Raw genomic sequence first — 15,181 nt, 5'->3', positions numbered from 1 at the left:
GTTCTGGGCTGCTTTAAACGTTAACAAATTGAACTCGTGCCCTTATCCTACAATGCACTTGTGAAGCACTGGTTGTAAAAAGTGAATCAACTTTAATAGCAAGAAATTGGTAGTTAAGTGCTTTTCAATGTTAGTATTTAGGGTTTTTTTTCTCACTTAGCTATGATCCTGTGCTACAGGGAAGTGAGGGCGTTTATCTTAGGGAAATGAGTGGGATTTGCAAGCATTCAGCACCTCCCAAGGCTTCCCAGGGTTATTGCCTCACTCATATATTTCCATTTTGCATCCTTTCTGCACAGGCCAAGGGGAATGGCTTGAACCTGCCCGAGGGGAGACTGAGCTGAGCTCTTAGGCAGAAGCTCTTCCCTGTGAGGGTGCTGAGGCGCTGGCACAGGGTGCCCAGAGAAGCTGTGGCTGCCCCATCCCTGGCAGTGCTCAAGGCCAGGTTGGACACAGGGGCTTGGAGCAAGCTGCTCCAGTGGAAGGGGTCCCTTCCACCCCCACATGGCAAGGGGTTGGAGCTGGATGAGCTTCAAGGTCCCTTCCAACGCAAACCAGTCTGGGATTCTATGATTCTTTGGTCTCAGATTCCCCAGAGAGTGATGGGAGAGACTCTGAAGGGGAAAGAAATTGGAAGAAAAAGGAAGGTGAAGCAAGGCACTAGGATGACAAAAGCAGGAGCCTTGTACAGGCTGTGAAAGTGCTGCAGCGAAGCCGGAAGCATGGCAGTGGCTGGGCTTCTCCATGCCAAGATTTCCTTCATTTGACCATGGAAGGAGAGTGTGGATCTGAGAGCAGGGATGTGGCCGGGAGCAACGACAGGGGGACGGTTCCCAAAGCTCCAGCACCCTCAGCAGCAACGTTTCACATTCATAGGTCAAACAGTGGCTGTTTTGATCTCCAGAAGGGATGACCTTGCAACAGGGTCGCTGAACAGACGGTTCCAGCTGGGCTTGTGTGCTTGGCGAGTGCCCAGGAGCTATTTTAATAGGTCTTCCAAGGGACGAGGCCTTGGCAAGAGCTATGGGGCTTGGAGTGAGCTGCCCATCTCTTTTCCTTTAGGAGCTAGTAAGGGTCACTCAGGCTGTGGAAAAGCCCCCAGGAGCACATATGATGTGGCTCACAAGGCTCAGGGACAACCCACGTGCTTCTCTTTCTGTTGGTGCACACGAAGGGCATCACTTGCTGCTTGTGGCATGAGGGTTTTGTGCCATTTATCACTTCGAATGAAGATGCTGGACATGGAGTCCCTGCCTATGGTAGGGGGTTGGAACTGGATGAGCTTTAAGGTGCTTTCCAACACAAACCATTCCAGGATTCTATGATTCTATGTCCAGGTGGATTTAAGCGATCAAAGCCATTGGGTGCAATCTGGGTGGTCACAGCTCCCACCTCAGCCCACAGCCCATCTGTGGTGTTTGCAGGAGGAACCGAGGCAACTGCCAGCCCTCTTTGGCACTTCATACTTGGCCAAAGGTTGCTTTGGGAGGCTCTTAAACTCAAGCTGGGTTCTTACTGAAGGCTCACACATCGCTCTTATGGAAAGAGCAGTAGGTAAAGCCTGGGCTGGATCCTCCGTGGGTTGTTCTCCCTTCTTGCTGTAAATGAATGACTGGAGATGACAGCAGCTACAGGTAGATGTAAAGATGAGGATTTCTCTTGCAAAGGCTCCCACCTCAGCAATGCGGTCCTGTCTCTCCAGCTTGCTCATTTGTGCAGGAGGAGCATCACCGTACAGGGAATGCTTTATGCCAACAGTGAACAGCAACCACTGTCCTCCCCAGCGCAGAAAATCCTCTGACACCATCCCAGCCCTCCTCTGGGATCTATAGAAAGCCTCCAGCAGATCCCAGAATGCCAACAGCAAAGCAAAGCAGCACACAGAAAACTCAGTGTATATCTTGCTTAAAAGATTGATAGCACTTTCTGTCCAGCATAATGGCAAGGACTAATGCCAGTGGTTAACGCCAGCGTAACTGAATTCTTACAGTACCTCCCAACATGGGGTTTTCTTTGTTTCCCACTCACAATCACTCATTATCGATGTGCAAACACAAGTTTAAAAGGTGCCAGTGGCACACAGCTGGTGTGACTGAAGCCCTCGCTTCCCAAAAGATGGATCCAAGCGCTTGCTTTGATGGATGAGCTTTTGTTTTCATTCACGGGGAATTTCCACTCTAAACCATAAGGCTGCCAGTTGTGCGTGTGTGTGTGTGATAAAACCAAGTTTGCACCCCACAACACTGGAACGTTGTTGGCAGCCCTGCTGCTGGTCTCGTGATGGTCCTGGGGGGGTGTTTCAGGCTGTCCCCATGCCAGGGCTGTCCTGCCCATCAGCAGGCTCATCTTTTAGCCTTGCTTTGTACACCTCATCTTCCACAACATCTTTACAACCTCTGAATCCCTCGGGGTGATTTGAAGTCCGAGCAGCCTCCTGCCCAGATGGCCGATATCAGCAGCTCTGCCCTGCGCCCTCGTGTAAAGCATCAGCATCGCTCTCCTTGGGTGTATTTATTTGATCTTTTAGTTCTTTTTGAACCAAAAAGAAACAAGGGAAGCTGTCCCTTTCCTGGAGCAGCTCGTTTGGTTTTTACTGCTCTACTTTGTTTCCACTTGGATAGGAGGAAAAAGATAAATGGATAAAGAGAATAGGGAGGGACCTGAAGGAGAGCTGGCGTGGGATGTCATCCTTCCTGCATGATGCCGTATGGCTGGAATGTGTGTCTCAGAGGTAAACATCATGAAATATAAGGAATATATACTGCAGCCGAAGTGGCAGCACTGGAGAGAAAGCATGCTCTCTGGGTTCTGGATAATATCAAGAAAGCCATCTGCTAAGCACAATGAATAGAGTTGGTTTTCAACACTGGGCTTGGTAACGGAGCACGTTCAAGGAGAATTTATTGGGGTTTTTGCTACCTTCTCTATATTGGTTTTAGTAGGAGCTGCAAAGCTCAGCCCTAGGAGGTGGGACAGCTCCAGAGCCCATATGGTGTCTGAATCACAACCACACCACAACCCCCTAATGGGTTTTTTCCCCTTTTCCTCTATCCCTCTCTTTAAAAGAAAAAGGAATACAAGACACTGAGCTCCTCTGAGCATTATTTCCCCCAGGTGCTTCTTTTGGCTTTCTTGGTAGCATCCCCCACAACCCCATATGGCCTCTCCCATCTGCTCTGTGGTCTCTCTCATGTGCCCTGGCAGCTCCCACTGCCTCCCAAGAGTCACTATCCCATCCATCCATCCCCTGCTTCCCACTCCTGCTTCTCAAGGTCCCTGCCCAGCCCTGGGTCCAGCACATCCTCAGACCCCCCATCTGCCTCACGTTGCCATTAGAAGTTTCACCACAAGGCCTTGCTTTGCTCCTCTTGAAGTCACTCCTGTTAACCCAGCTGTGAGCTGGGCTGGGAAGTCACAGGTTGGCGTTCATAGGCACAGATTTACCGCCCTGGCAGCCTGGGAGTAACCAAAATCCTGGGGCATGAGGCACATGGAGCCGTTGGAGCAAGGCCAGAGGAGGCCACGGGGATGCTGCAAGGGCTGGAGCAGCTCTGCTCTGGAGCCAGGCTGAGAGAGCTGGGCTGGGGCAGCCTGGAGAAGAGAAGGCTCCTGAAGGGGAGACCTGAGAGCAGCTCCAGTGCCTAAAGTGGGTGCAAGAAGCCTGGAGAGGGGCTTTTGATAAGAACAAGTGGAAGGGGTCCCTGCCCATGGCAGGGGATTGGAACTGGATGAGCTTCGACGTCCCTTCCAACACAAACCACTCTGGGATTCTATGTTTTTATGAACACACCACTGATTTGACATGGCAGGTATACAGCAGAGATTACATAGTGTTATTCTATTGCTGGTTTATTGTATTACAGCAGTTTATATACTTGTGGCTGTATCTAGAGTGCTCCTGGATGAGATTTCATTCAGTCCACAGATTATATCATAGAAGAAGAGTGCTCCAGAGTTTTACAAAGCTTCTGCTTGGCTTTCCTGCCTGGAGACTTCATCCCTGCGGCATCGGCAGTGGGTTACACGTATCTCAGTGCTTTAACAGGGGTACACAAAAGGAGGTGAAGAGGTGTACCTGTTTCTGGTATATCTACAGGAATTCAAGTAAGAGCAAGAAAATATCATATATATATTCCCTGTGTTTTTTCTGAGCCTTTCTTAGTGGTTGCTGTCTCTTGCGCAGCCCAGCTGAGGACTGCAATTGCGGTGTTTGCATCGGCTAACAAGGATACTGTTTTATATGGGAATTTCCCATTCATTTTTAAAAACACATCCCTAAAGGAAGCCCTGAGAAGTTATCTGGAAAGGGAAATGGCAGGAAGCCAGCTCCCATGTGCTGACGGGAGGAAATGTGCTGGAGGGGTCAGGAGTTTGCACAGGCTCTCCCCAAAGGCAGGTACGAGTCTTTTGCTTCCCAGCAGGGCAGGATGGGCCTTGCTGCCTCTTTGCCCATCTTTCCGGAGCTCTGGGGTTTCTCTCAAGTGTGGTTTTCCACACGGATCTGGGGCTTTTCCCAGTGGCTGGAAATCACCTCTGGTTTGCCGTTGTCCCCCTTCCCTTTGCGAGTGTGGAGCCCCATCAGCTCCAGCAGCAATATGGACATTGGTCCCAACACCAGGTCTCCTGTGAAGGAGAGGATTTCACATTCTTTCCCTGGTAGGATCCTGGCAGTCTCAAAGATGCTTTGCTTCTATAAAAATAATCATGCCATGATTAGTTATAAAACACTGTATTTGTTGTCACTTTCTGTACTGGCTTCTCTCTGTGCAGTACCAAGTGTCTCCAGAGTATTTGCGATTAGAAATAACAGTAAATGTCTGTTTGTTTGGGTTTGTTTTTCCCCCTGACTGTATGATAAGACTGCATTTTTGCATACGCGTTTATAATGAAAAGCATTTATTAATAGGAAAAGTTAAGCGAAAGAAAGAGCATCACTTGTGAGTACACTGCAGAAGAGGAGGGTGGAAATCAGTGCTTTCCAAACACATCCCATCCTCACAGAAACATTCCTTCAGCACTTTTTCAATGGCACCTTCACAACTTGCACCTTTCTGCTTGCCAATGATGCTGCTACAGCTTGAAAACACCTCCTTGTGTTATTGGTGACCCACAGAGGAGCTTCCCCTCCATGCATCCCTAAAGCAGGATCAGCTCTGTTTTATAGCCATGGAAAGGGTGGCACGAGGCCACAAGGGGTAGGGACCACTGAGCAACCTTGGAAGGGCACTGCAGGACCCCAACTTGTAATGCAGGGGTGATGGCTGGGACAGGAACTCTGTGGAAAATTTGGAGTGCTCAAGCGATGGCAGTGTAAGTTCAAGAGAAACATGTGCCTAGATCCCCTTGTCTTCTACTTGGACCCTGGATTTTAGGGAGGCTGACAGGTCGGTGTTTCTATCGCAAGGTGAAGCATTGCAGCCAGCACCGTGCACCAGTTTTGGCTTCCATGGCTGAAAATCAGTTCAAGAGCTCGAAGGCTGTTCATGGAAATGCCGCAGAAATCGCTCTGTTGATGGACTTACTCCACTCTCTAATGACAAATAGTAAGATGCAACACTAACGGTATTCAATAGGAGTGAGATGCAGAGATTTTTTCCCCTCATTTCTTGGATGAGGGCTGTCTCTGCTCTTGCTGCCTCTGGCAATGATGATGGCAACTGGAAAGAATAAAACCCAACTGCTCCAAGCTGTGAGCTGCTGCACGCTCTGGAGCTGAGGCGTTGCACAAGGACGACCTGCCCTCATCGCTGTGTCCTGCAGTGGCACGATTGGGATGATGGTGATTTGGGGCTGCTTTCACCCATTTGGGACAAACCATGCAGGATGGATAAACTGGATGGACACCCCCAAGATGATGTGAGCCCTGCCCGCAAGGAAGTGTTGTTTCTGATGCTAAAACCCAGTTGATTTACACAGCAAGAAGGAATGTGGCCCCTCATTTCAGGGCGCTAGATGAGATTGATCAGCCCAGCCGTGCTCTCCTGCAGTGCTTTGTGTTTGTTTTCATGGTGCTGCTGCTAAAGGCTATCAGCCTGTTTCTGGAGCCTTGTTCAATATGCTCTGCATGGAAAGGCATGTTTCATTTTTAAGTTGAAGGGGGAAAGAAAAAACCCCAACAACCCCCCCCACACACACACACACACAAAAACCCAAACAAACATAAAACGCAGCGTGGCACAGATGAAATCCATTCGAGACAACTCGAAGAGGGGGGAAAAAACCACCCCGCCGTATGTGCAAGTCAATAGGAGGAGGGGAGTGGAAGAGGGGGGGAAAAAAGCAACTGTGACATATACAAACCCTTTAGTGTGCATAGCAAAAGATTTTTTGGCTGGCACTCACATGATTTTATTCAAGGGCTGGGAAAGAGCTACGATTAGTTAAAAGCTTCGGCAAAGTCTGGAGGGAGTGCTCTGAAGAGTTGGGAGCCGCGCAGAGGTGACTGTAACTCCTCTCGCAATTCCAGGCTATTCTTCTGTGGCTCAGGACAAAAGCCTTTTCTTTTCCCTGCGTGTTCAAAGGGACATTTGTCTTGAGATGTTGCAGCTGTGGGCCACGGGATTGCCTGTTTGAAGATACCCCCTCGTAGACGAAAGGAGAGGCAGCGCACTGAAAAGTGGTAGTATTTTCTCGTGTGTGGGTTCCCCCCCTTCCTCCTCCCTCTCTCCTCCTCCACTGCCATGTGTGGTTTTTAATAAGAAGAAGAATGTGGAGGCAACATTTTCCAGGCAAGGGGAAATTTCCTGTTTCTTTTCTGTTTGTTTAATAAAGTGTGTAGTCGACTGTAAAGCTGTAGCTACTTTGTCGTGAGCGGGTAATTCAGGCGAGCGTCCGGATCGCTTCTCGGTGCACTTTTATGTACTGCAAGTGAACATGTTTAAAGCCTTTTTTTCCCCCCTCCCCTTTCTTTTTTCTTTATTTCTTCTATTTCCTTAATGCTGCGTGGCGGAGGCGACTGAGATTAATAAGAATTAGGCAAATGGCTTCTGCTTTTGTTGCTGTGAGATAGTACCAGCCGTCTTGCGGTCACACAAAGGCTGCCATTTAGCAGGGAGCACTCCCTAATTCTCTTGGCAGGGGTGCCATTGGGATCGGATACAAGTGGGTGGCAAAGGGGAGGAGCGGCAGGAAAGGACAAGCAGGCTTTGTGTATTAAAAATGAAACAAAAGCACTTTATACGGCGGGGCTGCGTGCAACAAGCCGGGGTGGAGTTTGAGTTCTCGGTGCGACTGCAAAACCTTTCCTGGGGTTTCTTCCCCCCCACCTCTTCTTTCCATAAACCCTTCCTCCTCTCCCTCCTCCCTACGAGCTCTCCCTGCAATGCTGGCGAGGGTCCTCGGGCTGGAAATGCCTACGGAAAAATAGCCAACAAGACTTGTTACAACTTTGGGAGCACGGCTGCGGGTTTGCGGGCAAAATCAGCTTCAGCTGGTGGGGAGATGCTGGATTTGGGAGGCTGATCCCACTCCAGCTCCGAGGAGAGCTGGTCCATGGCGTTGTATCACTCAGTGGAGTGAACCCGGTGGTGGTGGAGAGGGAATGGGTTAATGCTGTGATGTTTGATCAGGATTTAAGGGGGGGAGCGTGTGGTGTTTCATTACTTTCTGATCCGTGGCATACCTCGTTCTTAATGAAGCGGGCGCATGCAGAACAAGCGTGCTGTATGAACAAGGGGTAAAAGGGAAAGCGGACTGAGCGCAGCTTGGTTTTGTCGGCTGAAATGGTTTGGGGTTGAGTGTGTAGGAGGCAGGAACCAGGACGGTGAAGAACAGATGCGCGGTGGTGGAGAGGCAAGGAGAGAGGCTGGCAAGGAAAATACACTGTGGGTTCAGTGGCAAACCTGCCAGTGGTTTTTGTAAAGGTGTCATTTCCATACATTGTGCCCTTCATCTCGTATTGATTTGCTCCAAAACTTCCCTTGTGGGGCTGAAGTAAATTCCCTTGTTGAAGACAGGGAAGCGAGAGACCTGCCTCTGACCACCTTGCAGCTCCCAGCCATCATTCACCCTCAGTGACTGTGCTTCTGTGTGCGGGCGAGGGTGATGTGCCTCACGAGCCTGTGTCATAGTGCACAATTACATCCCTAATCCCGAGCAAAGACACAGATGCTGCTCCAAAAAAAAAGGAAAAAGCTGTGTTTCGTTTGACTTTCAGAGAAGCTTATGCAATGGCAGCGCCATAAACCCGTTATTTTAGGGCTCAGATTAAAGGTGAGAGTTTCCGATAACCCGTGGTTTCATCTTCCATGTGCTATGCTCGAGGAAGCCACCACCAGCTTCCATGTGCCCATTGCTCTGCCTTGAGGATGATCCTGGTCCCCAGTGGGCATTGAGCTCAGTTTGTCCAGGTAGAGGATGTGTGTGGATGTGGGTGGTGGCCACCAGGGCTAGGACCACCACAGCCACCTTGCTTTCTTTGTATTTACAGGTGTGGTGTGAGGCTGGTACGTGATGCTCTAAGCCTTGGAGATCATACACGTTAGTGTTTAAGTCAGCGTTATAATTCACTGGTTTGTTAACCTGAGACAATAATCTAGCTGTGGTGTAGGGCTTCACATAAGGATTGTGTAAGAGCTCTGAGATTTGTACATGTTTTTATTCTTGCTTATCTGCTTATGGCAAGCTTCTTTCCGTTATCCAAATCATCCCGGCACTCTACCCTGCCTACTGATACACTTACACTTCCATCTGGATGAAACGAGGGCAAACACCATGTATTACTTCCAGTACGTGCTAATGGAGAGCTCGGTAGGAAAGACAGAGAGGAGGACCCATACCAAAGACTTTCATGTGTAATGCTGGATATCTCCAGTCAGGTCTGCTGGGTTGGCTGGTTCATCATGTCTTAAAGCAGATTCAATAAAACAGGGGCAGAGAGCCATTGAACCTGCCTGTTTCCATGGAGTTATTTTTTGCCCATGTAAAACTACTAAAGCATTGTATTTTTGCCCATGTATATTTTTGCCCATGTAAAACTACTAAAGCATGGTACCCCACTTTCATATGCAGCAGTGTGGATCCTCCCCGGGGAGATGCTCTTGGTGCCAGCATCACCCTGGCCCATAGTGCCTGTCTGTCACATACACGTCAGCTGGTGGAGATCTTACTAATACTTTACCTGGCAGCAATGTGGGCAAAAAGGCACATTTAATTTTCCCTTTAAAAAGAAACAAATTGGTTGCTCATCTCATTAGTTTCTGTCCCTCACTTTAATACCAGCTGGTGAAGGAGCCTCCAGTTCTTGGCTTTAGTCTGACTCTCTCCAGCAGTGCCACAGGCAGTAGCATTTGTTCTGTAATGCCCTGTGTGAGATGTTTGACCTGCCAGAATACCCCAAAACAACTCCATGGAGTTCCCTCAGCCCAATCCCGTGCTTGACCAGCAGTGTCACTGCGAGTAAGTAGAGATGCCAGTGATGTGGCAGGGAAAAGGCGCTGACCCAGGAGTGAAGGCGTTCACTGTGTCTATTAGCCCCTCAATGAAAGGGATCTCACAACCATTGTGCTTAAAGGTGAGCCAGATGTTGGCTGGTAGCCCTGGAAGGTTCTTGTGTGGAAGTAGAGGGGTCAGCTAGGAAAGGGGCTTCTTGGGGATTTGGAGGTTCAAACCCAAACCCTTCAGTCCCGGCTATCTCATGGTGCAGCAGCAGTCATAGAGCACCACTTTGTGCCCTGAGCACCTAATTCCCCTTCCTGTGTTCTTTCAAAACCCACCTGGGTAGCCAAAAAAGACAGATGGGATACGCTGTACAGATCCCATGTAATCCATGCCCTTACTGAGTGGTCAAAGGAGGCATAGAAATTTGAGTGACTTGTCTAAAACCGAACTAGCTAATTCCAGGCAGAGCAATACGCAGGGTATAAAATCAGCCTTCTGCAGCCCTTGGTGGTGATTGCTCCTTTCCTCACCTCTGTCTGGAGAACATCGTGGTGTGAAAAGGGAAAACCACAGTGCAGCTGAACAGAGCCCTCAGGACAAACTGTTTGAAGGGAGCAGCCCATTGAGGTGTGTGTCAGTGTGAGAAGAGCAGGGTCCTGCCTGTGCACTCGGTGCCCCAGCAGCCATTTCATCCTGTAGGGGCAGGTCCTTTGCGCTGGCTCCTGGAGCATCCTGTGCGATGCAGGGATAGACCGGGTTTGATTTTACAAAGTAAGCTGAGCTTTGCTGTTCCCAGCCTTTTGGTAGTTGGTAATAGAACAGAATATAAGCCTGAATGCTAAAGAGGTCTCCGTTATCCTGCTTTTTCTGTGATTTTCCAGTAACCCCTTTTTTTTGGTCATGTCTGCTTGGATTTGTCTTTCAGAGGTGGTCAAAATGGTAAAGTCATTCCTTACAAAAACAGACCAAGCGCCAGCGGAGCGAAATCCCAGCCCTCCTGCAGGCAGGGAAAAACTTACCCTTGGCTTGGGTTTCACTCCTAAGATGTGAAATAAAGCAGTTGAAGAGGCGGCAGCTCTGGCTTATGTGGTTTGATTGAAACGTGGCCTGTGTTGGTGAGGATCAGCACAGTGGAGATCCATCCCCACTGAGTCCCAGTGTTCACCCCTGTCCTGCCAGCAGGCCTCCCTGTGTTTAAACCCCAGGGAGAAACCTGGACCGTGTGCTGAATGTGCACTGCATTGCCATCGTCCCTTGATAGTCATTGCTCAAGCCGAAACCATGTGCTGCTGCTCCTCAGCCACCACAGGCACCACACACAGGTACCGCTTGCTGTACAAGCCATGCTCCTTCTGCTTGCAGGTATTCGCCCCCAAATCATGAACGGCCCCATGCACCCGCGGCCGCTGGTGGCACTGCTGGACGGCAGGGACTGCACGGTGGAGATGCCCATTCTGAAGGACCTGGCCACGGTTGCTTTCTGTGACGCACAATCAACTCAGGAGATTCATGAGAAGGTAACGTGAGCTACAACGGTAGCTGCGGGTGGTGTGCTCTGGTCATCCTCTCCCTGCTCTTCTTGAGCAGAAAGGGTACAAAGCTGCTCTCTGAGTCCATCAGCAGAAATCACTGCAGACACCATCGAGGCTGGTTTAGAAGCCAGATGTTATCTGGGGGAAAATAGTCACCTTATCTCTTTGCATCCTATAGGGATGCTGGGGAGGGACCCTTCATTAGAGACTGTAGGGACAGGACAAGGGGTAACGGGTTAAAACTTAAACAGGGGAAGTTTAGATTGGATCTAAGGAGGAAATTCTTTCCTGTGAGGGTGGTGAGGCACTGGAATGGGTTGCCCAGGGAGGTTGTGAGTGCTCCATCCCTGGCGGTGTTCAAGGCCAGGTTGGACAGAGCCTTGTGTGGGATGGTTTAGTGTGAGGTGTCCCTGCCCATGGCAGAGGGGTTGGAACTGGATGATCTTGAGGTCCTTTCCAACCCTAACTATTCTATGATTCTATGATTCTGTAACATGAATGTTTCTCATGATGCTTAAAGTCCACTTGCTCAGTGCAGCAGTAACATTGCACTTCCCCAGGGTGCAGCATGCTTGCTCTGGCTTTGCTAACACCATCCCACACTGCAGCCAATGGGTCTCCTCTGGTCATTTCTCCCCCCTCGGGCAATGGGTGAGGTTTGGGCATCATGCAGGCAGATCCGTGCAGTGTGGATGGGTGTTATGGGTGTTTCTGCTTGGAAGCCCAACCACTTGTAAATATTTCTTTAAAGCATATTGGTAGTGCACATTTACGGAACTCCAATGAGGTCTGAAATGATAAGAAATCACTTCCAGGATCTGGGAAAGAGAACTACAAATAGCAGCAGTGCTGATCTTTGCAGTGCTTCAGATATTAAATGAGGGGGAAGGAGGAGTGGGGGGGTTTGTGAGACGCTGACAGATGATAGATGAGCCAGTCTTGGAGAATTTGGATAGGTCCTGAGGTTACGGAGCTCTGAGGTAGCTTACGGTGAGCACTAATGATGGCTTGAGTCTTCACTGAAGGGGATGAAGTGCAGCCTTATGCGATGGCACAGCCTCGGGTGGATCTTTTTAGGTACTCTTGAAAACCAACAGGAAAGGTTAATGTGAACGGTGTGACAGGGACTTGAACGAACAGCATGTAAAAGTAGGTTGAGGAGTCATGAGTGACACACACACAGTCGTGTTCAAAACCAGCAGATACTGCTGTAAAACCTAATTCCTTTTTAAAGGCAGAATTACTGCTGTCAGGAGCAGAGGGATAGCAACCCGGAAAAGGGTCCAGGTGAGTGACAGGCTCAGTTTTCCACTGCCTTGGCTCCTCAGATGTAACAGCATCATTTTCAGATACCCATTTAGTCTGTTAACCAAAGGGAATGGCCACAGTATCGGTGCATCACGCCCCTGATGGCTTTGGTGGCAGCCTGGGTCAGACAGTAGTAACTCAGCAGTAAAAATAGACCATTTATTGTGTAACATCTCTGATTCAGGAGCTGCCGATGTCCCGTCCTGGTGCCTCCTGACCCCTCTGTTCTGTTGCAGGTATTAAACGAAGCCGTTGGGGCCATGATGTACCACACCATCACGCTGACTCGGGAAGACCTAGAGAAGTTCAAGGCCTTACGGGTCATCGTTCGAATAGGCAGCGGCTACGACAACATTGACATCAAAGCTGCGGGGGAGCTTGGTAGGTCTCAGCTCTGCAATCAGTACCCTCTATGTCCTTCTGAGTGTTTGGAGTCAGTACGGGTACCTGCTGCTTCCCATGGGAGCGTGTTGGCGAAGCAGAGGTACAGGACCTCCCAAAGGGGGCTGATTCAGGCCCTAAAATTACAGGTGCGGTTTAAATACTTCTGTATATAGAGATTATGATGAGAAAACTTGACCACGATGTAAACAGAACGGTGCAGCTTTAGAAGGCAGCTTTGAGGCTCCTACTGTGTTAAAACTGTTCCATCTCAGTCCCTTGTTCTTGTGCTGTCCCTAGTTCCAGGTGCCTGCTTGTGCCAACAGGTATTTGTATGCCTGTTCTATTTCTGAGTTGATCTAGCTTTAGAAACACGGAGGAAGGGTGGGTTAGTGTGTTTTCTGATCTGATCTCGTTCTTGGAGTGATAGCATCTTGGAATGGTTTGGGTCAGAAGGATGCTTAAAGCTCCTCAAGCTCCAACCCCTGCCACGGGCAGGGACCCCTTCCACTGGAGCAGCTTGCTCCAAGCCCCTGTGTCCAACCTGGCCTTGAGCACTGCCAGGGATGGGGCAGCCACAGCTTCTCTGGGCACCCTGTGCCAGCGCCTCAGCACCCTCACAGGGAAGAGCTTCTGCCTAAGAGCTCATCTCAGTCTCCCCTCGGGCAGGTTCAAGCCATTCCCCTTGGCCTGGCCCTACAGGCCCTTGTCCAAAGCCCCTCTCCGGGTTTCTTATCATGCCCACACCACCGGGAAGGCAACGTGTTGGATGGCGGAGCAGGAATCGTGCATTGGGTTGTTGCTGCCTCCTTTGCAATCTCACCAAAGGTGCCTCGGGAACTTGAAAAAGAGCTTTACTGTGGGTACATGTTCCATGAGATACCAAAATAGAGAGGGTCCCGTTGTCAGGAAGGAGACCCTACGTCTAGCTATGGGATAGTTCAGCATGCCTTGGTTTGAGGGGTACATGCTCCAACAGTGCTGGGGTCACCCAGTTTCCATACTGGTTTGTCTGGTCACAGAGACCTTTGGTTGCACACCCCTAGCTACGAGAGCTCAACTGTAGCCTGGTTTTAACAGCTGAGTTCTAACTGGTTTTGATCATCCCAACATTCAGTCTATCATCAAGCACAATAGTGTTTCGGATATCTTGTATTAAAGGTTATCTCTGGGGAAGTGAGGAATAACAACCATCTCACGTGAGCCGTTTCACAGAGATCATTGTGATAAGAGAGTTTCCAATCTCTATTCCTATAAAAAGCAATTCTCAATACGCCGAATTATTCTCTTTTTCGAGAGGAGAACAGTATCTTCCCAACGTAATGGTTTCTTCATGTTTTAAGCTCTTATTGTTATTATCCATTATAACAGTATTCTGAGGCTTTGAACACCAAGAAAGGACAAATATAACGAATAAGGTAATGGGATGCTGCAGTATAATCCTTCTTTTTATATTTGGCAAATTGGGTGGCCAAATGATGTGGTTTCGAGGAGAAAATGTAATGACTACCCACAAATGTAGCGTAAAGTTTAATTGGGTTTGCTTTCCATAAGGTAGTTTTTAAACTGTGCAGTCAGTAAATGACCAGGCTCTAAACACTGCTGGTGGGGCTGGGTTTAACCCACTGTAAAACCCCTCAGAGCAAGACACTGGTGTTTAACCATCCACTGTGGGTATCTATCTCCTGGTACCAGCAGCTCCTGTGGGCACAAGAGTAAATGAGAAAATGAACATGGGCCGGCTGCAGTGTGCGCTCGCAGCCCAGAAACCAACCGTATCCTGGGCTGCATCCAAAGGAGCGTGACCAGCAGGGCAAAGGAGGTGATCCTGCCCCTCTGCTCTGCTCTTGTGAGACCTCACCTGGAGCATTGTGTGCAGTTCTGGTGTCCTCAACATAAAAAGGACATGGAACTGCTGGAACAAGGCCAGAGGAGGCCACGAGGATGATCAGGGGCTGGAGCACCTCCCGTATGAAGACAGGCTGAGGAAGTTGGGGCTGTTCAGCCTGGAGAAGAGAAGCTGCGTGGAGACCTCAGAGCAGCTTCCAGTACCTGAAGGGGGCCTATAGGGATGCTGGGGAGGGACTCTTCATCAGGGACTGTAGTGACAGGACAAGGGGTAACGGGTTCAAACTGAAACAGGGGAAGTTTACATTGGATCTAAGGAGGAAATTCTTTCCTGTGAGGGTGGTGAGGCACTGGAATGGGTTGCCCAGGGAGGTTGTGAGTGCTCCATCCCTGGCAGTGTTCAAGGCCAGGTTGGACAGAGCCTTGTGTGGGATGGTTTAGTGTGAGGTGTCCCTGCCCATGGCAGGGGGGTTGGAACTGGATGATCTTGAGGTCCTTTCCAACACAAACCATTCTATGATTCTATGAACTAACGGTGTAAGAAGCTGATGGAAAGGCAGCCTGGTGTCATCCAGCTCTGTAGCAAGTGGTCCATCAGAAAGGGACGAGCGCTGCAGGGTTGGTGATGGGGACCCTTGGCAGAGCTGCAGGCTGATGGAGACCTCCCCATCACCTTCTTTTCTCTTCTGCTACGAGCAGCCACAGCCTCTGCCTGCAAATGGGCAGGAGCGGTT

The 15,181-nt window shown here is 49.6% G+C and overlaps 1 protein-coding gene across 8 annotated transcripts in view; it reads left to right on the top strand.

Moving 5' to 3' along the window:
• CTBP2 (C-terminal binding protein 2) overlaps positions 1–15,181 on the top strand; it is a 145,133-nt gene that overhangs the window by 120,654 nt on the left and 9,298 nt on the right. For 4 of the 8 annotated variants that reach the window (XM_065672450.1, XM_065672451.1, XM_065672449.1 and 1 more), the window contains 2 exons: positions 10,741–10,895; positions 12,455–12,599. In XM_065672450.1, coding sequence (XP_065528522.1) covers positions 10,741–10,895; positions 12,455–12,599 — 300 coding nt within the window. The other 4 variants (XM_065672454.1, XM_065672453.1, XM_065672452.1 and 1 more) reach the window with 4 other exon arrangements.

The sequence above is a fragment of the Lathamus discolor genome, chromosome 3, assembly GCF_037157495.1.
Source record: "Lathamus discolor isolate bLatDis1 chromosome 3, bLatDis1.hap1, whole genome shotgun sequence".
Classification (NCBI taxonomy): Eukaryota; Metazoa; Chordata; class Aves; order Psittaciformes; family Psittacidae; genus Lathamus; species Lathamus discolor.
This window is presented reverse-complemented; position numbering and strand designations above follow the sequence as displayed.